Source organism: Siphateles boraxobius, unplaced genomic scaffold (genome assembly GCF_051911475.1).
Source record: "Siphateles boraxobius isolate OS27281-9 unplaced genomic scaffold, OSU_SipBor_1 19, whole genome shotgun sequence".
Lineage (NCBI taxonomy): Eukaryota > Metazoa > Chordata > Actinopteri > Cypriniformes > Leuciscidae > Siphateles > Siphateles boraxobius.
The window spans coordinates 7,212,222-7,235,743 of record NW_027508799.1 but is presented as its reverse complement, the minus strand read 5'-3'; the positions used below and the strand labels follow the sequence as shown (position 1 = coordinate 7,235,743).

Here is a 23,522-nt window from a genome sequence, read left to right as displayed (position 1 = left end):
AATTTATTTACTTTTTTTTGCCTTTTTAAGTTTGACAGACTGATCAGGTATGCCAGGCTGAACCATTCCATGCCTGTCCTTCTGGTGTATTTCGATGTTGAGAGAGACCTTCGACCCGACTACCGCCTTTCAAGAAAATCAATGGATGGCTTGATGGATATTCTGCACAGGCACCAAGACCACGGCTGGGGATCTTATTTGGAAGTCCTAATATTTGTGTACTGGATTGCCCATGGACTGTCTTATAGAGTCACTGCCCGGGCGTTCTCTGTGCCAAAATCCACAGTGTTCCGTGTGGTGCACAGAATTGCTCAGAAAATTATGGACATTGCAGGTAAAGTGATTTTCTATCCACGTCATGATGAACTTGAAGAAGTTGGCCTGCGATTTGGACGCCTTGCTCGGCATACAGCATTTGACAAGGCTGTAGGGGCAATAGATGGATGCCATATTCGGATCAAGCCTCCAAATCATAACAAAGAGGACTATTTTAATTACAAATAATTCTATTCTAGCCAAATGCAAGCCATCTGTGACTCTGAGGGACGTTTCCTTAACATCTTTGTTGGTTTTCCTGGCTCTGTACATGATACCCGTGTTCTAAAAAACAGCCCACTGTATGTCAATGCTGAGTACCCACCACCTGGCTTTATCCTTCTTGGTGATGGGGGATATCCCTGCATACAGTCCCCCATAACCATCATCACACCCTAGAAACTGCCACTTCAAGGAAGGGTCGAGGAACGCTTCAATCAAAGCCATTCACGTGCGCGTTCAATTATTGAACAAGCCTTTGGTATGATGAAGGCACGCTGGAGGGCAACACTCTTCAAAGCCTTAGAAGTAAAGGTTGGCTTCTGCACAGAGGTGGTCACTGCCTGTGCATTTTTACACAATGTATGTCTTACCCATGGTGATGTCCTGGAACCAGAGCCAGCTGATGATGACCCACCACTACCACCAACAGCAGATTCTGGACAGGAGAGAAGTGGCAACCAGCTCCGGGCGAGACTCGCTGCACATGTATCAGCACCCCTTAATGTTCAAGGGCACCTTTTGGAACATGACTACACAACTTAATTTAAAGTACCTCATACCTCAACACACACATTGTTGTCACAGATGTAGAAAGTTAACACCCTAATTATTACATTGGTCTCTGACATTGCACATCAACATGTACCTACCTATTTTGCTTGAAATTGTTTACTTTCAGTTCTGTGTATATATTTTTGTAAAATTAAAAATGCTGTCAATTACTTTTCAACTGCAAGTACCACATTTATCTGTCCTGAAAATGTTTATACTTCTGTGGCTATAAGCCAACACTTGTACCTGCTGGTATTGTTCTGCATTGTCAGCGCATTAATTTTTTTATAAACTTGTCTTGAAGAACTTTGTTTCAGTAAAAAAGTGATTTTTCTAAATGATACATGTTTCTCTTCATTTGAGACACATACCAGACTTTTACTGATAAACATAAATTGGCAGCAATTTTTTTCCAATGTACACTAATACATGATTAAATAAAGTAAAAAAAAAAACTTCTTTATGTAAACAATTTTATTTGCTGTCATTCATGTTAACATTTAATTTTTACTTATCAGTTGTGAACAGTTGATAAAGATGATGAAACAAAGACAAAACGAATGTAACGAATTTAGTTAATGTATTAATAATTATAATAATAAATTGCATATATACCAATTGTCTTGTCCAAACCAAGAAATACAGCCAAAGTTCGCTGAAACATAAAATATACATTCCATCACTCAATGGTGTTAACACAGTGAGCACTTACACAGGAACAGCAAACAAAAAAACAGAACTCGAAGCAGGAAGTTATTACTTCTCTGTCATGTGGTCAACCAGCTTTCCAAATATATCTAACATCCTGTCCATTTGCTGCTGAGACTTTTGGAGCCAAGCATTATCCCTTTCATTTTCTTCCCTCTGTGTTTTCTCTTGCCGCTCACAGAAGTCTTTAAGAAAATCTATACTATCACTCTTCCTCTTTCTCTTTCCTGGTCTGACATCAGTTGAAGTACCTGGTTGATCACTCTGGGGGTCTGTGGAGTTTCCCGCTTGGAGGTCTGTTGTCTCTGTATCTGTGGAGAAGCCTACTGGAGAAATTGCTTCAACCTCAACCTCACTGACAGGTGTCTGGGCTCTCTCTACACTACTGTGTCCAGATGAGAACAGATGGGCTGGTCTGACTGAGGGTCTCTGGCCAATGGCTTCATGCATGGCTGCATAGAAAATCCATGAGGCAGCAGTGACCTCTCCTGCGTCTGTCACTGACCCAGTTTTTTGCAGTGTTAAGTCCTTTGTAAATTGTAATAGTTATGAAGGGGTAAATTGACATTATTTACATGGGTTTACATTCTAGATAGTCATTAAAAACTATTACCAATACAATATAAGCATTACAAAACTTGTGAAGGTGCAGTTAACGTTACCTTGTACTTTTTCTTTAAATTTTCCCACTTCTTTTTACACTGCTGCTGAGACACTTTCCCCTCCAGCCCCATGATTTTGATAATTTCCCTGAAAAGACACACATTCATCCATTAGATAACTTTGCAATTAAGCCCTTACTTTCAAATTACAAACTTGTCTGCTCATGTTATGGCCATGTTAACTTACTCATATCCATGGCTAGAGGCATTCCTGTGCCCAGTGAATAGCCGCTCATTCTCTGCCCTGAACTTTATAAAATTAAAAGTTTTCGGACCCTGACAAAAGAAAGTGAAATAATTGTATCATAGTGTATCATCGTGTATTATGTTATCGCTCATATTCTGATTAAAAAAAAAAACTATTTTCACTTACACTTAAAAAGAAATTTCTTCTCCATTTGTGTCTTCTTGTCCTCTTGCCGCTTCTTTTTTCTCCCGGTGTCCTAACAGCACCATAGCAACCGTTTTGCACCCCCATTGGTTAGCTGTTCGAAACGTCACGACACTACAAGCATTCTGGGTAATAGCCCACAGCAAAGTGAGGTCTGATGCACACTTGCGAAAAGGGCGCATTAAGTGCCCTTACGATCACCCCTGGAGAACACATTAGAGGATCGGGACACCCTACGGCCTTGCACCCCTTAGCGAGAACGCGCATTTGAGGGGCACAAGGGCAGAAGTGCGGATATTGGGACAGGGCCTTAGACTGCATGAAGCCCTTGAGACTTTTAATAGGTTCATAATGATCACAGTATAGTTAAAATGATGGCATCTGCTTACTTTCACAGTCTGTTGAAAACAAATGTAAAAAAATTGTCCTTGTATGATTTAAATGTTTTCCAGTCGACGAGAAGATACTGGCCTCCAAGAGGTTGTGGACACTGTTGAAGAGGTTGTTGCAGCAGCCCAGGGACTGCAAGCAGTGTCCACAATGATGAAAGAGCTAGTGGAATTTGCCAATTTCCCTTACAGATGCAGAAACCACAGCTGTCAAAGATGCTTTTGCATGTATAATATGCAAAGGTTTGTATAATTTAATTTTATATTCTTCAAAATAATATTTTAAAATATTAAATTGTGTAAAATCATCAAGCAGTGACTAAACCTACCTACCTACCAATATTTGTGTATATACTATATATATATATATATATATATATATATATATATATATATATATAATTTGTTTGTGCTAATCTAAACTTGATGAATACAACTGATTTACCACTTTTCATAAAGACAATACAGACAACAGTGTTCCACAAATGTATCAAATAGTTTTCAAATACTGTAACTGTATCAAATTTGCAGGTCCAATGAACAAACACTGCAAGTTCATTGGGTATTCCACGACCTAAAACAATTAAGCATGGTAAACAGCTATCAAAGTGAATGGCAGTGATTTTAAAGTGCCTATTCAGAAAAATATTGTAAAGTCCTCTGACCATACCTGGGATCCTATGAGCATTCCATGCCTGCACTACTCTGTTTAGTCCAATTTGGCTTAACTGACATGCCAGGTTTGAAGTGCAGAATTTAGTTAAACTGTCCTCCATGTTGAGGACTTCTTGGTCTTGCAGGTGCACCAGGGCCTGTTTGAATGGGTAGTTCACCCGATTGTTCACTTCAGGCCAAATCCTTTCAACTCTAAGATTCTGAAAAACAATATTTCATATTATATAAAACACAATGAAGAATGTATGAACTAATAAGGAAAATAAAGTGCCAGTTTGAAATGCACATATGTATTATTAATTGCATATTTTTATATTGGTTGTAGTAGTCTAATAGTTGTTATCAGAATTGCAAAAACCTCACCATTGTTGAAGTTGTTTGGAGGTATGGTTGTCTGCTGAGGTTGTGTCTGTGTCTCGACAGCTTCTCTTGCATGTATAGGGACAAGTAAAATTCCCTACCATGGTGAACCCTGAGCTGGGCCCACATGCCATAGTTAACTACAGCAGATCTGAAATAAAAAGATGTAAACTTGTTGTATGTGCACATGACAATTCTGAGGAGAAATGCAACAACACATTAAATGAAAAGACTATTTTTAGTGAGTGTTTTTTTTTTTGACAGCAATGCATATTCACTGGTTAACACTTCAGTATGGCAAACACATTTAACTTTTAGTCACTATTAACTATGCCTTTTAGTTAAAAGTGAGAATTGGTCCCCATATTGAAATGTTACCATTCACTGCTTGTTAGTTCCTCTGAACATGCTCACCTGTAAACTTCTTCATATATTACGAGGTTGTTTTTCCCTGGCATTGTAGCATTGGCAATAATTTTGCTGCTGTAGCCATCAACTGCCAAAACGTGTGTTACACCGAGCACCACAAGCTTTTCATTTTGATCCATGTGTAGTTTGTGGCCCATATGTTCGGCATGATATGGGACTGGGTTAAGATTACGTGCACCCTAAACAAGGGGGAAACATATTTCAGGCTTACATTTTGAACCCATAGCTCATGTATTTACAGAATGTTTTTTTTGCTACTAGATAATTATTATAAATGCTGGTTAGATTTAATTAAGTTCCACCGCAAATACTGCGAAGGAAATTTCAAGTAATCATATTTCACTAACATTCTTTTTTTTGCAGGGTTAACATTTAAATGTTTTTGGAATGCTTCTGATAACAAAATGTTTTAGGACTTGTGCCACAGTTTGTATGTTGAAGGAAGTAACGAAAGGAAACAAAACTAGATGCATATACTTGGATCTCATGACCATGATTTATGGAACAAGTAATCAAGATTTGTTTCTGTCTAGTAATAGAGGAGGGTGATTGTGATGTCACTTTATCATGCTTATTATTATTATTGTTTAATACAGGGCACAAGTGTAGCAAAACTTACCTGCCGTCGCAATTCATGGTATGGCTGATGAATTTCTCTCAGCAATTTTCCGACTCGACTTTCTCCTGCACGCACTCCCACTGAAGATAGATAGCCAGTCATGAACTTGCAGCCATACGATGGCCCCGTCTGTTAAGAAATTATAACCATGAGACAATTTTTAAGTGATAAGATTATTTTATCCATGAGAACCAAACTGAGAATCAAGATATTTAAACAGTATACAACAACGGGATATTTAACTGTAAATAACATTTTTGACATTATCGATAGCCTGCCTACTGCTTGAAAACAGCGACAGGAAATAAAAATGAACAAAAAAACTATACTTACCTTAAACATAATTCAACATATGTTTTAATAGTTCACTTTAAACGTTTAATACAAAATAATTTCTAAAAGTAAATACAATCAAAAGAAAAAACATCTAAATTACAGTTTGTTTCGAATGCAAAGCTGCCTATGAAGGACCAACTTAGCTGTGAATGCACTGTCTTGTCCCAAAAACACTGGTCGAACAATACGAATATAAATAATAATAATAATATACAGAAGAAGATGAAATACGTATTTACCTCATAAATAGATCCAATCATAGCTGCTTCCAGTTCTGTGTCCGATACATGTCTTTTTCGACGAAGGTTGTGTTTAAAACAGATTCGTCTAACGCTCATTTCAGAGCATCGCTGGACACCCATTTGTTGCAGATGGGTGGAAATCTCTGCATGAGTCTTGCCACTTTCGAATAAGCCTTTAACCAAATTAATGTATTGGTCCAGAGCAGCCATAGTAAGGTAACGTTAGCCTGTATACATGAGTGAATAAGAACTTCCGGGTCATGCCAAGTTGGATAACTAAATATCAAAATCAGATTGGTGGTGGAGGCGGTTTTCGTATTTCCCATTTTCAATTTGAGCATGTAATCGAAAAAAAAAAAAAAAACAGTCATTATTTGTTTTTTAAATATTGTATATGTGATAAGTGATAAGCAGGTATACAGATCATTTTGGGATGGAAATCTCTTTAAAAGAAATGCTATTCTCTCAAAAGAGTGTGCAATTTCTTTGATTTTGTACGTTGACGATTTTTAAATATACAATCCCCTTGGTACATCACGTAAAAAACACAAAATATTTGCCTTGTATTGGATTTTAGACAATCTGCCACCTGGTTTTCAGTCATTGTTGTCCTCTATTCATTTGGCTGCATTGATCAATAGCAATGATGTCAAGGTTTATGGTTATGACAAAGTTTTAGAGCCTTTGACCAGTGATCTCATAACATTACAACAAAATGGGTTTTTTGTGAGCAAGTTGGGTAAAACTTTGAAGGGCACAGTGCAGTGTGTTGTTGCCGATAACCTTGGAGCACACAGTATTGCTGGTTTTGTAGAAAGTTTTTCTGGCAGATATGTTTGCAGATTTTGTACGGCAGATAGGTTAGATTTTCAGATTAAGGACGTTGGAGCTGTTGGTTTCTCGCAGAGAACTGAAGAGATTCACACAAGTCATCTTAAAACCCTTGAGGAAAATTCTTTGGCCAACTGTTATGGTGTTACGAGGAAATGTGTTTTGTCAGAAAAACTTTCCCATTTCAATGTTACTACTGGTTTTCCTCCAGACATTGCCCATGATTTATTTTAGGGAATAGTTCCTGTTGAAATATCTCTCTGTCTTAAAGGGCATATTGCAGGTTAGAGGATCCAACGAGTCAATGTGTAGAAAAATAATGTAGGAACTAGATTTTCTTTAAAATATTCGTATAAATACGCTATAGAAGCTTCTGGAGTCGTTTTTGTGAGAAAATTTTACTTCCGTGTGTGAAAATGGGTGTGGCGGGTGTGATGTAACGGGCGGGAGAGCGGTCGATTCAGACAACAGGAAAACAATGGATCGCAATGACATTTCGGACGCTGAGGAAATTGTTCACACTTACTCGTATGACGGACCACAGCCATACAATTATGAGCCTGCTATGCTGCCAAGAGAGCAGGGACAGGCCAGGATTAATGTTAGACAGAACGAGGAGACAGAGGAGTCTTGGTGAGAGAGACCAGTGTAAGCTTAGATATATACACGTTCATTAACGATATACACTGTGCTCACAATATTGCACAGATTATTACCATCATATATCAGTTAGCAAAGCTTTTATTGGTCATCTAGGATTATTGAAACTAATAAGCTTTGATCAGGCGTATGTCATGCTCATTGATATCAGTCCAGACTAACGTTACATGATAACTTCACGGTTTCTCATCGAGAGAGAGAATTTTTTTTCCTGATAGACGTTTTTGTTCCATAGGTGCTTGTGTGGGAAATGCGAGGTAATGTTCTCAGCTGAGGAAAGTCAGTGCTGCAGGGAGGTGGATGCATACAGGGCCTTAGTGGAAAATGTCACCCCCAGACTTGATGTGCAGTGCCTGACTCTGCACCCAGGCTTTGAGACTTGCTGTCTGAGCCCATATGTGCTACAGATAGCATATATGCACTTCAGACAGGAGCATGGACCTCTCCAGGCCAGCAGACATGAGTATGTTTAGGGTAGATAAACTATTAAATGTATAAAAACTATACTTGAGTTTATTTTTTATTGTACTAAAAACATACTCAAGTACATTTTTAATACATATTTTTCACCTGGGTTATAACATGAACAAACTTAAAGATTTGAATATGTAAACAATCTGAGTATTTTTGTTTTTTTCAATTACAAGTTGCCTCTATTTAGGGCATGACTACCTATATCACACTATTTGATGCCATTGGTATAAAATGATCAATATTGATATTTTGTCCATATCTTCAGGCAATATCGCTAGACTGCATACAGGCAGGTTGTCCGCTGGGCCTATGGCATTCTGGGCAGGAACATCAGGAAGCCCTTACCTGCATGTGTTGTGTCAGCCATTAGAAGGCAGTTTCCAGAGGAAGGAGGACTTTATAAAGGTTTTGAATGGCCCAATTGTGTTGACAATCAATAGAAAATAAACAATCACAAATTGTCTGTATAAAACTTTTTTATTATCATATATACAATTTAATAATCTTTCAGGTATCATACTAAGGTTTAATTAACGTGTTAAATCGTGAATGCTGTGATAGATACACGCCAACAGCCTCATCCTTGTTGATCCTCTGCAGGGATCTGGAAAGGGGAGCAGGTGTAGTGGAAAACAAAACTGTGCTGCGTTCTCGTAGAGCCTGTGGTGACCTAGAGTATTCCTCTCTCAAAGACTCCATGAGGGCTGATGCATATGCTGGGAGAAGGAAGCAAAAGTTTAGATCACATTCATTGCTAACTCGTGGTCTGACTTAATATTTAGGAACTAGGGGTGTAACGATACACAAAACTGACGGTACGGTTTTCCCACGGTTTTGGTGTCTCGGTTCGGTTTAGAAAGCTAAAATTGCTTCTTTTTTTTCCTCTTTTTTTTTAAACAGTGGTTTAATGAAAATATTGTGTCTTTGTCTTTAAATTAATTAAATTACAATTAAACGTTTTGCAAGGATTAAAAAAAAAATCTGCTAATGCTGTAAATTATATAGGGAGCCGCACATTACTATAACATTAAAGGTTAACAACAGAGCCTAGACTTTTAGCCTAAATTCAGTTGCTATTTATTTTTAAGATATAATAATCAACACCCAACACATTGTATGAAAACATGTAAACTGAACGTAAGGCAGTTTTTGCATTAACTTATGTTTTTACTCTAATTTGTTATTGAAATATAATAATTGACAGTTGCTGTCATTTTCATGAAAGATATTTTAAACATACATTAAATAATCAAGATTAACAGGTTAAGTAAAATATAATATATAGGCTAATATTAGTTCGAATCGTGGATTCTGCATCGCGGTCTTTTGGTTTGGTTCGAATATCGTTACACCCCTATTAGGAACTGACTGAAACTGCCCACCGTATGATGGCTTTTCCTTAACAAGACGGACTACCCAGCCACCTTTGCGGAACCTTGGGTAGCGAACCGCATAACACGCCTCACCATCACTGGTTCGAGCTACCTCTCTGCTGCCATTGTGGTTGAAATGCAGGGCTGCCAAGAGAAGTCTGTAGAAAAAGTGTAATTTGTACCCATTACAAGTTGTGCATATGTGAATAAACCCAGAAGTAAAAACAACACAGAAAAAAACATAAACAAAATATTCTTTCACATCACACACTTACCTGCTGTACATCCCAAGGAAGGAGAACCCAGTGTGCTTTGGTGCAAAGTGCAGGATCAGGGAGTGAAATGCCTCCAGTGCAAAAGTCTGATGCTGTGGGGACAACTGCTGAACATCCTTTACCAGCGCTGTTCTAGTAGCTACACTCTCCAGTTTAACTGCTACAGTTGATCCTGCATAAACACACATCTTGTTCTTAAGATGAGTCATGATTGTACGATCACAATTAGGTGGGATTTGTATCACATATTGTTCATGTTTTTGGGGGTTTTTTTGGCTCTTAAAATGAGTATTTGGTGCGCTAACACTGGATAGTATGAGAATCTAGAGTATGCGAGAAATATCCAGATGCATTCAAAACGTTTGTTAAAAAAGCATGTTAAAAATCCTGTTTCGAAACAAAAGCACCTCTCGTTCATATTATCATATTGTATTATCACAGTATTCATATTGTGTTATTAGTTAATCCGGTTTGTTTATTTTGTAACGCGGCTAGCTTGAGAGTTGCTATGACATCTCCGAAATGTCAAACCCTTATTTGAAAAAACAAGCACAATGAACATTCACTATACATTTTCAGCCACATGACAAACAGTATTTTGTACCTGGTTCCAGCCACTCCTTGTTCCTTGCTTCGCCCTCCAGAGGTGGATGTGCACAGCAGGGAAATGTAGCAGTGCCATGTTCGTGGATGTCCTGAACATGGTTGACCATACTTTTCCACTTGGCCTCCATCACATCTGCATCTCCATTAGGGGTGGAAGCTGCAGTCCAGTAGAGGTGGTTAATAACAGCTGGCCTCCACAGCTTCAGATCTTCACACTCCCTTTCCTTTGCAGCAACATCCAATGCTTTCCCTAGGCCTGTTTTAGAACAGAAACACAAAATAAAAAGGAAATTGTAATTTTAGACAATCTAAACAAAACTACTTTCTTTAAGATACATACTTTTGCCAATATGGCAGATATCAAAGTAGTGGCTTGTTCCTTTGGGACACAACTCCTCCCGTACCCACTTGGCAACCTGAAAATTTTGAAAAATAACATTTGATTTTAGTTGTAAATATAGTCAGCGGGAAGATTTTTGGTGTGTACATGTGCGTTTTTTTACCTGCTGATTTCTGTCTGTGATGAGGGTTGACACTTGCAAATGTTGCTGAGTCAGAAAGTTTATACTGCAATTTAGGCCCTCTAACTCACACCAGGTGCTACTTGGGACCTCGGAGCTCTGTAAAAAAAATAAACATTTAGTCATCTCACTGTGTAACATTAGACAGGTGATATGTGTGTTTGATAACATTAACTTACCTGGACAAGTTGAAGATCTAAAACCTTGTTGATTCTGTCCTCAATCAAAGAGTATGTGCCATATTTTGCACAATGGCCAGGAGAATCTGACCTATGAATGTCAAAAACAGTTTAATTCATATGGTTAAGCACAAAAACTAATACATTAAACTAGATTATCCAGTTTAGACTTGTTTTCTATTTTAATGATATAAGCTGAAGTGTGCTACCTGCAGTCACCAGACAGGATCAGGCCACCACTCATCTCTTTCAGATCTCTGATGATCGCTGCCTGCTCATTCTGCCACGTCTGCACGATGGTTGGAATCGTGTACAAGCGCTGATGGTGGAAGAAGGTGCTGACACTGTGTAACACCCCCTTTTCTTTTTAGGTGTTACCCTGAGGGGGTTCAACAGAAATTCGACTGGTACTGAAATAGAACCACTTCACTCGACAAATATTAATTTTCCTATTTTTATTTCACACGTGCATATAATTGCCCCCAACAATAAACAATATAAGGAAACCAATAGTCTTTGTCTCTGTGTAAATGAGACGATAATATAAACAAAACTTATCGTCAGTGTCCAGTCTTTAGATGAGTTGAAATGATGATGGTGAAGAGATGAGTATCAAACCCAGTGGATATTTGAGATCGACGCAATGATATTATCCAATAATCCAGTATGAGTATGAGGTGAAGATAGTAAATGGCATTTTGTGCCTCGCTACAGGGTGGTGATATCCAGATCCCCTACGTCTCTCTTCCAGTGACTAATAATGAAAAGTCCTTTGTTTGAGCATAAACTCCATGAGTTCTCAAACCAGGACTTCAAATGAGTAAGCAGGTAGCATTTAGATGAACCCAGAGCCATATAGAGTGAGAGTTGCGACAACTCCATTGACTCCAATGGAACGCTTTTTTTTACAGAAATGGAGGCTCATGGAGCTTCTCAATAGTTCCCGGAAGTAGCAGCAAACACATGCCGCGCCGTAGAAATGCAGCAGAACAAACCGTTTGCGACGCAAAAAGGTGAGACGTTTAAAGAATAATATTATCTTATTCTGTATATTATCAGTACATCTAAATAAAAATAACTTGTAAATTTAAACCTTATAGTTGAGTATTACTCATTAAATTAGGAGAAAAGGGGTGTTATCGGATAACTTACAGATTAGGCAAGGATTGGAGCTGGATAAAGTTAGTAACGAACACCCTATTAATTGTAAAATCTGTTCTCTTGATTCAGTTTCATCCATCGTTTTTGGAAGTAGAGAAACGGAGTCTAAACATTGTATGTTTTGCAGGGTGAGGTAAGTTATATTATTTAAATATAGCGTTTGACCACGTGTGACAGCGGTGGGTGGAAGCGGTAAAAATGAGGATATCAAGTTTGTTCCCTATTACACGTATTAAATAATAAAATTCCTTAATAATAAATTGCACCCTATTGATATAGATTTAGTGTGAGTTGAGTTTGCAAAACATATGAGTTGAGTGTTTTTAGGCATTGTGATTCAATTGACTATTAACAGTTACCTGTCTATATTTCAGCTCAGCTGAATTTTGGACAACAACAAAAAACTCTTAAAATAGGGGCGCAGTTTTGAAAAAGGAATCATACTAAATACCAGAACTGAATTATATAATACTACTTTATTATAGAAGTAATCATACTTAACATGTATTTTATATATATGTGCTGGTAGATGGAGGATTAGTGATGATGCAGGTCAGGAGTGCTGCAGGGACCATGGTGAGAATGAAAACAAAAGGTATGTTTCAAATAAGCCAGCAATAAAGTATTGTGCTAAATGTGTATTGTACTGCTGCTTTATATAAGGAATCATACTAAACTAAATATGAAATGTATATTATAAATAATAATTTAGGGAATCATACTGCACTGAGGACCAATGATGAGAGGCTGTGAGTCAGTGATGTTGGTCGGATGCTGGTGGAGGAGCAGTCATGTTTGCTGGGTTCTGGTAAGTGGAGTTGGGCCCCAGCCATTAGTGTTGGCTGGGTGCTGGTAGGTGGAGGAGCAGTGATGTTGGCTGGGTGCTGGACTGGTAGGTGGATGATTAGTGTTGGCTGAGTGCTGGTAGGTGGAGGATTAGTGTTGGCTGAGTGCTGGTAGGTGGAGGAGCAGTGATGTTGTCTGGGTGCTGGACTGGTAGGTGGATGATTAGTGTTGGCTGAGTGCTGGTAGGTGGAGGATTAGTGTTGGCTGAGTGCTGGTAGGTGGAGGAGCAGTGATGTTGTCTGGGTGCTGGACTGGTAGGTGGATGATTAGTGTTGGCTGAGTGCTGGTAGGTGGAGGATTAGTGTTGGCTGAGTGCTGGTAGGTGGAGGATTAGTGTTGGCTGAGTGCTGGTAGGTGGAGGATTAGTGTTGGCTGAGTGCTGGTAGGTGGAGGAGCAGTGATGTTGTCTGGGTGCTGGACTGGTAGGTGGATGATTAGTGTTGGCTGAGTGCTGGTAGGTGTAGGAGCTGTTTGCTGGTTGTTGGATGTTGAAGCTTGGCTACTGTTGGTCCTTTTCATCTTTTTAGATTGGCTCCTGCTTCCAAGATGTCCATCGTTTAAGTGTTGTTTTTTTCTGTCATTTCGTATTTTTTTAGCCTCAATCCTCAAACTCAGCCGTATAAATCTTTTGGAGATTTTTTCTTCTACTCCACAGCATGATGGAAGCCTGCTGGAGAGTGACTGAGCTTCTTTCTCCAAGACATCCACTGCATTGGGGAGCTCCATGAGGTAGGAACTAGTCTTGGTCCTAAATAGTTTCTCAATTTGTTGGGTGAAGTCATAGGCTTCTTGGGAGGGATGACAAAGAGCACCTGCCTTGAACTCTTTCAAGTTTACTAAGATGCTGTTATCTCTAGCAGGATTGTCATCAGTGTGCCGTATTGCAGTTTTGCATTTTCCACAGATGCTGGAAAATCTGATTAATTTGTGGACAATGTAGCCTGCAAGATGGAAGAGAATACATTTCTCAGTTTTGGTGAGGTTGGGTGCTGTTCTGTTCTCCACGATCAGCTGTTCCACTCTGACTGATGGAGTGACATTTTGTTTCACTGTGTCCAGGAAGTCTGCCAAAAAGCTACTGTCATCTTCCTGGTAGCTCCCAGACCTGATGGTGGTGAGGAACTGCCCTACTGATATAATTCTCAGTGCATGATGGAATTCCACTGGAGTTGGTATGGGATTTTTAGACCTCACACAGCTGAATGTATTTTCAAGGCAGTCTTGTGTGAACGTTGAAGTTAACACAAACCTGTGTCCTCGTGTCAGCATCTCTTCCTGTATGCCCAAAACTGATTTTGTTGCCATTATCACCCCTTTTTGAAATGGCTTCCATACTCCCTTATGACCAATCTTCATCCCATGGAACAGATGGATGATATCCTGTAGGAAGATGATGGCCTTTTCATACTCCTCTATCTTGACCCTGCTCAGTGCTGTAATTGGATGGCGAGATGACATTAGATCAAACCAGTGATCCACTTGCTCCAGGAACCACGCTGTAGTCAGGTAGGAGAGAGGGCGGTTTTCTTGCTGCACCATATACTTCAGCCCAGCACTTGTTGCCTTACTAAAAACATTAAGAGCAGGACCAACCTTCATTTTTTCAAAGTGGCTTGGCTCTATGGCTGCAGCTGATAGATGGGGAGCCACTTTTAATGCCATTCCTTCTTGAAAGGACAATAAGTCCTTAATAGGGACCATTGAAACCTTGTTGGAAGGTAGGTTCTCTTTGTTAACCACATTCTCTGGAATTGTTAACACCTGTCCACGGACAAGGGCACTTTTTAGATTTTTTACCAGATGTGGGACATCAGGCATGAAATAGAGATTACTATCTGGTGTTGTTGGATGTGGCACAGATGTTTTGGTGTGGTCGACCCCAAAGGATTTCCACATGGCCTGGTTAGGGCTTCCCATATCGGTGGTGACAGCAAGCACATGTCACCAAGCACTATGGATGCTGCCCTCTCTATTATTTCGGTAATTATTGGCTTGTACTCTGCTCCATTGGTAGAATTACCACTGTAATGATATGCCACTACTTGTTTCCACCGAGTGGTGTTTCCAGCCAACATAAACACACAAGCATGTGTTGCTAATCCTGTGTGACCTGGCAAAGTGACATCACCATAGAGTTTGCCTGTGAGCATGTGCAGCTCCACACTTGGAGTGATTGCCATTTCATCCAAGGACAGCACACACTCCATTTCAAGGTCTGCCAATCCATCTACCTTCAGTTTTAAAAAATCAAATACCTCTGTCAACACACCAGGCTCAAATTTGACACATTCCATCCTTCTTTGCAGGGTTCTGATTGCTGGCAAGGGAATCTGCAATTCCTGTAGGGTCTTGTAACCAGTTGGACCGGCTGCAAAGCGAATTTTTAATGCCTTCTTAATTGTGTCATTGCTCCATTTCATCCCTTTTGTGGTTCGTCTTCCTAATGCCATAATTTGGTCTTTTGATAAAATTTGTTTTAAATTTTTGTCCCTAATTTTAATTGTTTTCTTGAGAGCTGCATTTTCCTTCTTTATTTTTCTTATCGCATGATGGTTAAAGGCACAGTTATAGGTAACACTGATGACTCCCTGCAATGTGACTGTACCCTTACAACGAGCTCCCTGGGTTTTGCAAGGCTTTGCTTGGTGCTTATTTCTAGTATATAAAAAAAATCCCATTGGGGTATTTCCATATGAAAAAGTGCAAATAAATGTATAATTACCTCACACATTTTTTGTTGTTGTAATTTTTATTTATATTTAGATTGCTCCTGCTGACTTGAGCCAACCATTTTTTTCTCCTCTCCATGTCAGTGGGGAAGCCATACATTCGCACACCTTTCTCTGAGCGATTGGAGCATCCCCATGCAGCACAGCAAACTATGGTGAAGACTATGCGACAACATGAAAGAAAGGACACATACAAAATGCTTGGCGTGCTATTTAATTTATTAGAAATGTATTCATGAATTGCTGTAAATAGTTATTGCATTTATTTGAAAAAAAATACAAAAAAAGTAATATCGTAATATATTATTACAACTTAAAATAACTGTTTTCTATTTTAATGTATTTTAAAATGTAATTTACTTCTGTGATGCCAAGCTGAATTTTCAGCCTCATTACTTTTGAACGGCAGTTTATATACGAGTATGCTTAAGTTGTTGTAAAGCTGAATATATTGTGTATATGAATAAGTATTGTAAGAATTATACATTAGATATATAATATTTATAATACATAAATAATTATATTACTATATATATATATATAAATATAGAATTGTAAACAATAAGCTTCATTTCACTAAATTTGACATTTACGTAACTGCTGCTAATAGTTCATTGACCCATTGTGTGGTGGGAGCTGGAAATCACCTGTCACCAGCCTGTCTCTGTACTATCTGAAAAGTCATAAATATGACCGTTACCATGAGATTAGTGAAAACAATGAACATGAGGTAACATAAAAAGGCAGCAGAAACCCCAAGTTAGCCTGAAATAAGTTGAGGCAAATAACGGTAAGCAAACACTAATCCTCAAATATTAGCTGATTTGATCTTCTAAAAAAACAACATCGATGTAACAACATACTCATGCTACATATGTCGGTGTGTTACATAAATATGTAAAATAAATGCATTTATTGACTACTAATTACCATAAATCGTAGTTCTGTCACTCTACTCTAACAGTTTGAAATGCACTTGAAATGCACAAAGCACTTCCTGGAACTATCTGAAGTCTACGGGCCTTTCTCAATCTGTGTTCTTGTCTGTACTTGTGTCCTTGTGTTCTTGTGAAACGTCATCTTTCGTGGCCCAAGTACTGTCCCAATACACAAGTTTGCATTTTGACAAGAACGGTTAAAAATCCCGGAAGTGTTCTTGACACGCCCATTTTACCGAGGATGCATCGGTTGGTAACTTGTGTGAACTTGACGGCAGAAATATCCCAGCATTCATTTCGGCATACGAGGAAGGAGAGGCAAGTCAATACAGTAAGTCGTTTTTCTACAATTTCGTACGCTATTTCATCACTTAATTCACTTCTGAGAACATTTGATGCGAGAAATCAACTGTGTAGATTTCAAATATTGCCATTTTTACGAAAATTTATGGCGAATCGAAAATGTGCTCAAACATTTTCGGAAGTGGAATCTCCATAAAGCGCGAGCCAACCGGCCAGTCTGCTCACAGACTCGTTTTATCCCACAGTCAAGAGACAATTGAAGCGGAGCAATAATGGCAGAAGAAAGCCAGACCCACATCTGTAAGACAGTTTTACTTTTCGTACCGCTGTTATTATGTAATTGCATTCTGAATAATGTGATAATAATTGAAACCAAGGGACATCTGAGGAAACCGCAGCATTAATTACATGGCGAGCGGCCAACGAGGCTCTATTCACTGGTCGGAGGAATTCCTCCAAAAATGGATGGGAGTGAGTAACGTTATGCATAATCTGTATTTTGTTGTACTACAGACTGTTATATAAAAAGGTTTGTACGCTAAGGGTAGTTGGTCGATTGGTGTGTTTGGTTGTGTCTGCCAGCCAGTCAGAAGAGTTTTATGCATCAAAATGAAAGAAAACAAATACATACTATAAAACTAAGAAATCAAAATACTAGTGACAAGCAAAATAAATAGTAAGTTACATGTGACATTTATGATTTGGTTATGATATGAATGCAGAAAGTTATTTGGAGGCAGTATTGCACTTAAGTGTATGATAGTACATGCATGCAGGGAGTAGAGGAGTGACAATAATAATTATTGTTAGTAATAATATTAGTAATTGTGTTTAAGTTGTCCTCTTCTTTTTGCTTTTTTCAGAGTATTTGTGAACCAGTCTGACCTGGCTATCACAGCCAAACAAGCTATGAAGAAATGGAACAACCTTAAGGAAAAATACAAGGTAACCTACCATTTAATGTAGTGGGACTTACCAAGTTTTTTAGATTTACCAAGTTAATATGCAATTATTTTTTACAAGTGGAGTACAAGTATTATAGGGCAAGGATATACGTTATCAAACACTTTTAAGAAATTGTAAACTAAACAACATATCCCAACTTTCTTTTTTTTCTGTGTGGAAAATTTTATATTAATATTGATATATATATATATATATATATATATATATATATATATACATAGAAGTTAAAATAATGATGCCAAACATAATATACTTTTATATATATATATATATATAAGTATATTATGTTTGGCATCAGTATTTTAACTTCTATCATTATTGCAAGATATCTTAAAATAACTATTAACTTAAAATATCTTGACATGAAGGGAATATATACAGGATAGCATTGCAGCAAACATTTGTGAATCCATTCATCTGTGGAAACTTTTTGGGACTACAAATATGTTCAATAACAGTTTTCACCATTATACATGATTTTTTAGGAACTTAGGGATCCTCCAACAGGGAAAGGGGTGGAGGCAGGTGGGGTGACTGCTGCTACCTGGCAGTGGTACAGTCAGATGGATGCTGCACTCCAGGGGCAGCACTCAATAAGTCCGCCCCTGGTAGTGTCAGCAAATCTGACTGCCACTACAGGTGGCGTTGTCACCTCTCCGTCCTCTGCCCCTCCCAAAGAACGGGCCAATCCGCCACCAAGGAAGAGGGCCAGGGTCAGTGAGGCACTCCTGGATTTCATGAAGGAGCAGGCAGAGAGGGAAGAGGAGAGAGAGCAGGAGGCAGTGGCGAGGGAAGAGGCGAGGGAAAGAGCAGCCTCTGACAGGGCAGATAGATACTTAACTCTCTTTGAGAGACTTGTAAATAAATTGTAAATAGCCTGTATTATTTGTACTGTTCTTGATTTACGATTGTTGTATTGCAACAATTGTAACGCTCAATCTACTACTTCTATAAATATTTTTGAAATTGCAGGAAAGACATATTTTGACTTAAGGTGATAAAGCAAGTCTTACAACGGCAGTCATAATCATGCCTTCTTTTTGATATTATTTGTAGACAGCCATCAAATTTGGCATGTTTCTTTTCAACTAAAATTGGTAATAGGTATTTTTTCCTGTTGTCATTGCCATTCTGCTAGGTGTGCTTAAAAAAAACAGTCAATGACCACATACACAGTATTTTTTAATTATTCATCAACTAAACAATTTTACAGTCTAACTAATATAATGATACAAATAAATATATTCATATTTTCAAGGTAACATTTTCATTTACATTTCATTTTCATTTATTCACTATTTATTTGACAGGGACAGTGCACACTTAAAATAATTGCAACTGAGTTAGCTAGCAGCTTATTTGCATCTATTGTCCCCTGGGCATTCACTCAGGTTTATCCCCTCAGTCGTAATCATGCTCCCTCAGACATGCAGGCAGCTCTCCAGGGGCAGACACCTGTGCAGCAAGTCTGGCACGGAGAGTATTTCCTGAGAGCTCCCTATCCTCATCATCAGGAACGTTCCCCTGATCTTCATCCTCATCGTGAAGTTCCTCCTCCTCCTCCAGGATATCATCTGTCGAGAGACAGAGGTTGTGTAGGATGCAGCATGCTGCAATAACTTTAGGGGCAAATAGAGGCCGAATCTCCAAAGCCCTCAGGAAGATGGCTCGCCAGCGGGTTTTTAGCATTCCAAAGGTACGCTCAATGATGTTCCTGGCCTTGGCATGGTGCTTGTTGAAGCGTGCTTCAACTTGGCCTGATGATTAAAATACAGGTAATGTAAAAATATATGTAGTGTTTCAAATGCAAAGTAACAAATCCAATAAAAATTGTCTCTGTGTATTCTTACCCGCTACAGGCTGGCGGTATGGCGTCATGAGGGTGAGAGGATGCTGCAGACATGGGTACCCCCCGTCTCCAAGAAGAAAGAAGCCAGCTGGTGGATATAGAGACTCCTTGTACATTGGAGATCTCCGGAGGACAAGGGCATCATGGACTGATCCGGTGTTGCCAATGTAAATATCCAGAAATTTCCCTTTGCTATCACACACACCCTGGAGAACCACAGAAGGGAAGAGCTTGCGATTGAAGTAACACTTTGTGGTTCAGCAGGTGGAAGTACTCTGACGTGGCACCCATCTATTGCTCCAGCCGCACAGCGGAATGCCTCATGGCCAGCCAAGCGAGCAAAGCCTGCCCCGACCTCTTCCATCTCTTCTGGCTTGGGGAAATGAATCACCTTGTGAACAATGGCCATCATGTCATCCACTATACTGTGGACTATTCTGCCAACTGTGGCTCTCGGTATGGCGAAGATGTCTGCTGTCACTCTGTATGAGGTGCCACATGCAAGCCAGTAGAGACAGACAGCCACCTCGATTTCGTGGCTCCATCCATGTGGCTTTTGCCGAGGCAACATCTGGACCAGCAGGTTGATGGTTTCTCTGGAGAGCCTAAAGGCTGGTTTTAGGTCAGCTTCAGAGAAAAAGGATGTGAGGATTGGCACATAGTTATTTATTTGTACATACCTCTGAGAAGGCATTTGATCCTGTGTTTAAAAAAGAAAAACACACACATATATATTACTTATCATCGATTAACATTCTAAAATTATTTTTTTATTATTATAATTTTGGTAAAGCAAGGAAAGGCCAACACAATGGAAAGTAAAATGGTAAGTTCCATTCCTTCTAGTCTGGTTATATGTATTTCTTAAAATTATGTAGGCTATAGATGTTCTAATAAACTTTACTTGATTTATTGTACAATGCTTTCCTGAGTTGTTTTATCTGAAAATGTGAGTGTGAACCTTTTTTGATACAGGTCTAAGGTAGTGCAGAGCGTACTGTAATTTAAGCTACTCAAACAAGCTATTGCTATTCCATTTACCTAATCCCAATTTATTGGATAAGGAAACTATAAACTAGTAATTTTTCCTATTCATCCAGGGTTCTCCCCTAGGATTTTGTGAGGAGGTGATGGTACTGGGGGGCACAATCAAAATGATCAAATGTAGTTTGACTGATGTAATCAATTGTAATACTGAGTGATAAAAATTTGCTTTATATTAAATAGGGGTACAGTATCCCTGTTGAGAACCTGGTTTTATACCTTAACATTTGGTATAATGTTTGCCACTATTATTTAAGTTAAGTGCTGATTTAAGTCAACTTTATAAGATAATGTACGTACATAATCAGAGACAAGCGCTAAAATAGCATATTGCCGTTCCATCTTCCTCCTCCTCATCCTAGTTCTCCTCATTTGTATACGCCTTCTCAGCTCAGCAGCTTCCTTTTCTGCTTCTTGGTAAAGTATACCCATGGTGACTGCTAACATTACCCGGTCCATCTTTGAACTAACAGTTATTTAACCTTAATTATTTGATCTTCTCCAAACAATAGACTACCTTAACGACAACCAATAGCTTGCCCTTTACCGGCGTTTTTTTCCCGCCTTTGGCTAGTGATGTACACAAACAAACAACAGAAGCAGAATGAAAGTAGACAGGCGTTGCTTTATTGTTATGAATATAACTTAAATTACATTGTAGTGTACAGTTGTAGATTAATCCATTGAGCCGAGGGTATTGGGCGATAAAGCCTGGCTGTTATCGTCAATAATTCTCGTCATGTTTGGGTACTGCAGACGGCGTCTGTGCGGGGGAATTATTGCGCAATACCAGCAAGAACACATCGTCTCAAACTGTCAGCAGCGTTCTGTGTGCTCGTCACCTTGTGAGTTCATTCTTCCAAGAACAACTAGCAAGAGCGTTCTCCCCAAGAACACAAGTCCGTTCTTTGCATTCTTGGTTTTGAGAAACACCCATAATGAATCATGTAACGATCAAGCATTTAGAACTTCCGTTGTCGCAACTCTCTCTCTATATAGCTCTGGATGAACCATGCGGTTTCCCTCTACCAAACTGAACTGACTTCTTCATGGGTTACCAGGCTTATATCTAGTAGCCACCATGCACTAGTGCCCTCAAATGGCTATTAGTGGTACTACACTTGACCCAGGTAACTATTCCGGCACTAGTCAGAAATTACAGTAAAAAAAACTCAGGTAACATTTGAACCGTTACAACTGATGCTCTGAAGCCCAAACAGCTTCAACATCCGGATGGTCTGGGAAGCCATGCAACCTGAAAAGTGGATGGCCCCACTCAGTAATAGGTTGCACGCCGGCATATTTCGATGCAGCATTGGCTGGTTCTGCCAAAAACGCTGATACCCACATGCTGCACAGACCTAGGATATGTATGTGAAAGGCAGACTATACCATACCATACCATACAACAAAGTGTAATAATTAAAGCATAATAAACAAGTTATGTTACAATTTAATTTTCTACCAGAAATCACAAATAGCTTCTTACTTGCTTTATTTTTACAAAAGTTCCCTCCTGCTTCTCAACATTGCCTTGGGTTTCCCCGTAACAGGTTGGGCAAATGGTAAAGAGAGACATCAGCTGGCTTTGGCACACAATGAACTTGTCCGCAGCACTGAAAAAAAGAAAAACATTATATTTGACTTGACACAATTTGATCATAGAAAATCTCAAATTAAAAAATAAGTCTTACTTGAGGTCAGGGTGAGATTCCTGCTGTGGTTCCTCATCAGATGAATCACTTCTCATTTCCCCCTCTGGGATCCATGACATGTCACCAGGTTTGTCCATGAAAACAGAGGATGATTCATCATCACTATGCACAGGACTGGGCAGTGGAGTTGATGTTGGTTTCTCAAACCTTTCTGTCTGAGTCCCCACACTGACCATCTTGGGCTGTGCCTGGACAGCTAAAATAAAAATATGTCCACTGTCATACAATTGTGTAACAGCATGTCACTGCTTAGGTGCCTGTATCATAAAAGATTTTACTAATTATTTGCCCTTATAGATTATGTAAACAGATGGTGCCATGTACCATTAATTCTAGATATGAGAAATGTTAATCCACCTGATGAACGATGTGAAGGTCTGAGGTCACACTGTGAGCCACAGTGAAGCACAGATGATAGAGGGGCCAGTGGAGAGAAAGACTCTTGCTCTGGGTCAGCAACAATCACCGCAGCACTGGCTGAAGATGCATCTCCCCCTTCATCACATGCAATTTCTGCTAAATCCTTATAAACAAACATGACAATAAATTACTATTTAGCTGTTTTAGCTAACTAGTATTAGTTATTATGCCTTACAAGCTAGCTGCGGTACTTTACAACAACTTGTAAACGTCACGTTTCTTCTCATTATTTAAATCATTATGTTGACTGATTTGTTAGTTAGTAAATGTTTAAAAAAAACGACTGACGGTGCACAGTTCACGTTTTCGTCGAGCTGCATCTCTGACGGATCCATGACCATCATGTTTCCCGCCGGCGGGAGAACCCGATGAAGATGCGGTGTGCAATGAAGGAACCGCATCAGCTTTTAGTCTCACTTGGTTCTTGCTTCGGCATCCCTTTGGTTCATTCACTATGAACCATGCGTTGTGAAGCGAAGCACAGCTTCTTCAAAAGAGTTGTGCGCCATACAACGTGCTTCAAAAATGTGCTCCTGTCCTTAGCAGAAAGACATCAGTATCTCATGGCACATCACCTTTACATGTGCAACTTTCCTAAATCCCCCCTGGAGGTAGCAAATGTTTCAACTCTTCCCATAGACGTTTTGAAAGACGACATTGCATTTGCTATTAAACAGAGGCACCCAGACTTGGATTGTGTGTGCTTGGCTAAAAATGCAACGTATAGTGGCT

At 39.1% G+C, this 23,522-nt stretch overlaps 2 protein-coding genes and 1 long non-coding RNA gene across 3 annotated transcripts; all 3 read right to left on the bottom strand.

Moving 5' to 3' along the window:
* Positions 1-7,996: 7,996 nt before the first annotated feature.
* LOC143742564 (uncharacterized) lies at positions 7,997-10,238 on the bottom strand. Its single transcript, XR_013205480.1, has 3 exons — positions 10,118-10,238; positions 9,248-9,396; positions 7,997-8,581 (listed from the first exon to the last, which is right to left on the bottom strand). It is a non-coding gene; the product is annotated as an uncharacterized LOC143742564 (long non-coding RNA).
* A 25-nt stretch (positions 10,239-10,263) lies between these two features.
* Positions 10,264-11,784, bottom strand: LOC143742388 (uncharacterized). The gene is made up of 7 exons (XM_077235246.1): positions 11,729-11,784; positions 11,029-11,163; positions 10,820-10,910; positions 10,623-10,739; positions 10,460-10,535; positions 10,318-10,375; positions 10,264-10,276 (listed from the first exon to the last, which is right to left on the bottom strand). The coding sequence occupies exons 1-7, from the start codon at positions 11,782-11,784 to the stop codon at positions 10,264-10,266; spliced, it is 546 nt and encodes a 181-aa protein (XP_077091361.1).
* A 10,295-nt stretch (positions 11,785-22,079) lies between these two features.
* LOC143742526 (uncharacterized) lies at positions 22,080-23,215 on the bottom strand. The gene is made up of 4 exons (XM_077235414.1): positions 23,079-23,215; positions 22,728-22,893; positions 22,350-22,566; positions 22,080-22,271 (listed from the first exon to the last, which is right to left on the bottom strand). Exons 3-4 carry the CDS (start codon positions 22,544-22,546, stop codon positions 22,127-22,129), a joined length of 342 nt encoding a protein of 113 aa, XP_077091529.1. The 5' UTR covers positions 22,547-22,566; positions 22,728-22,893; positions 23,079-23,215; the 3' UTR covers positions 22,080-22,126.
* Between the last annotated feature and the right edge of the window lie 307 nt (positions 23,216-23,522).

What these genes read in the sequence shown, in the direction of transcription:
- LOC143742526 (XM_077235414.1), bottom strand. Translation starts at nt 22,546, where the DNA reads ATGGTCAGTGTGGGGACTCAGACAGAAAGGTTTGAGAAACCAACATCA. An exon ending in GAATCTCACCCTGACCTCAA is followed by an intron (nt 22,272 to 22,349) that starts GTAAGACTTATT and finishes TCTTTTTTTCAG; the next exon opens with TGCTGCGGACAAGTTCATTG.
- LOC143742388 (XM_077235246.1), bottom strand. Translation starts at nt 11,784, where the DNA reads ATGTGTTTGCTGCTACTTCCGGGAACTATTGAGAAGCTCCATGAGCCT. An exon ending in ATCCTGTCTGGTGACTGCAG is followed by an intron (nt 10,911 to 11,028) that starts GTAGCACACTTC and finishes TGACATTCATAG; the next exon opens with GTCAGATTCTCCTGGCCATT. An exon ending in TCACAGACAGAAATCAGCAG is followed by an intron (nt 10,536 to 10,622) that starts GTAAAAAAACGC and finishes CAAAATTTTCAG; the next exon opens with GTTGCCAAGTGGGTACGGGA.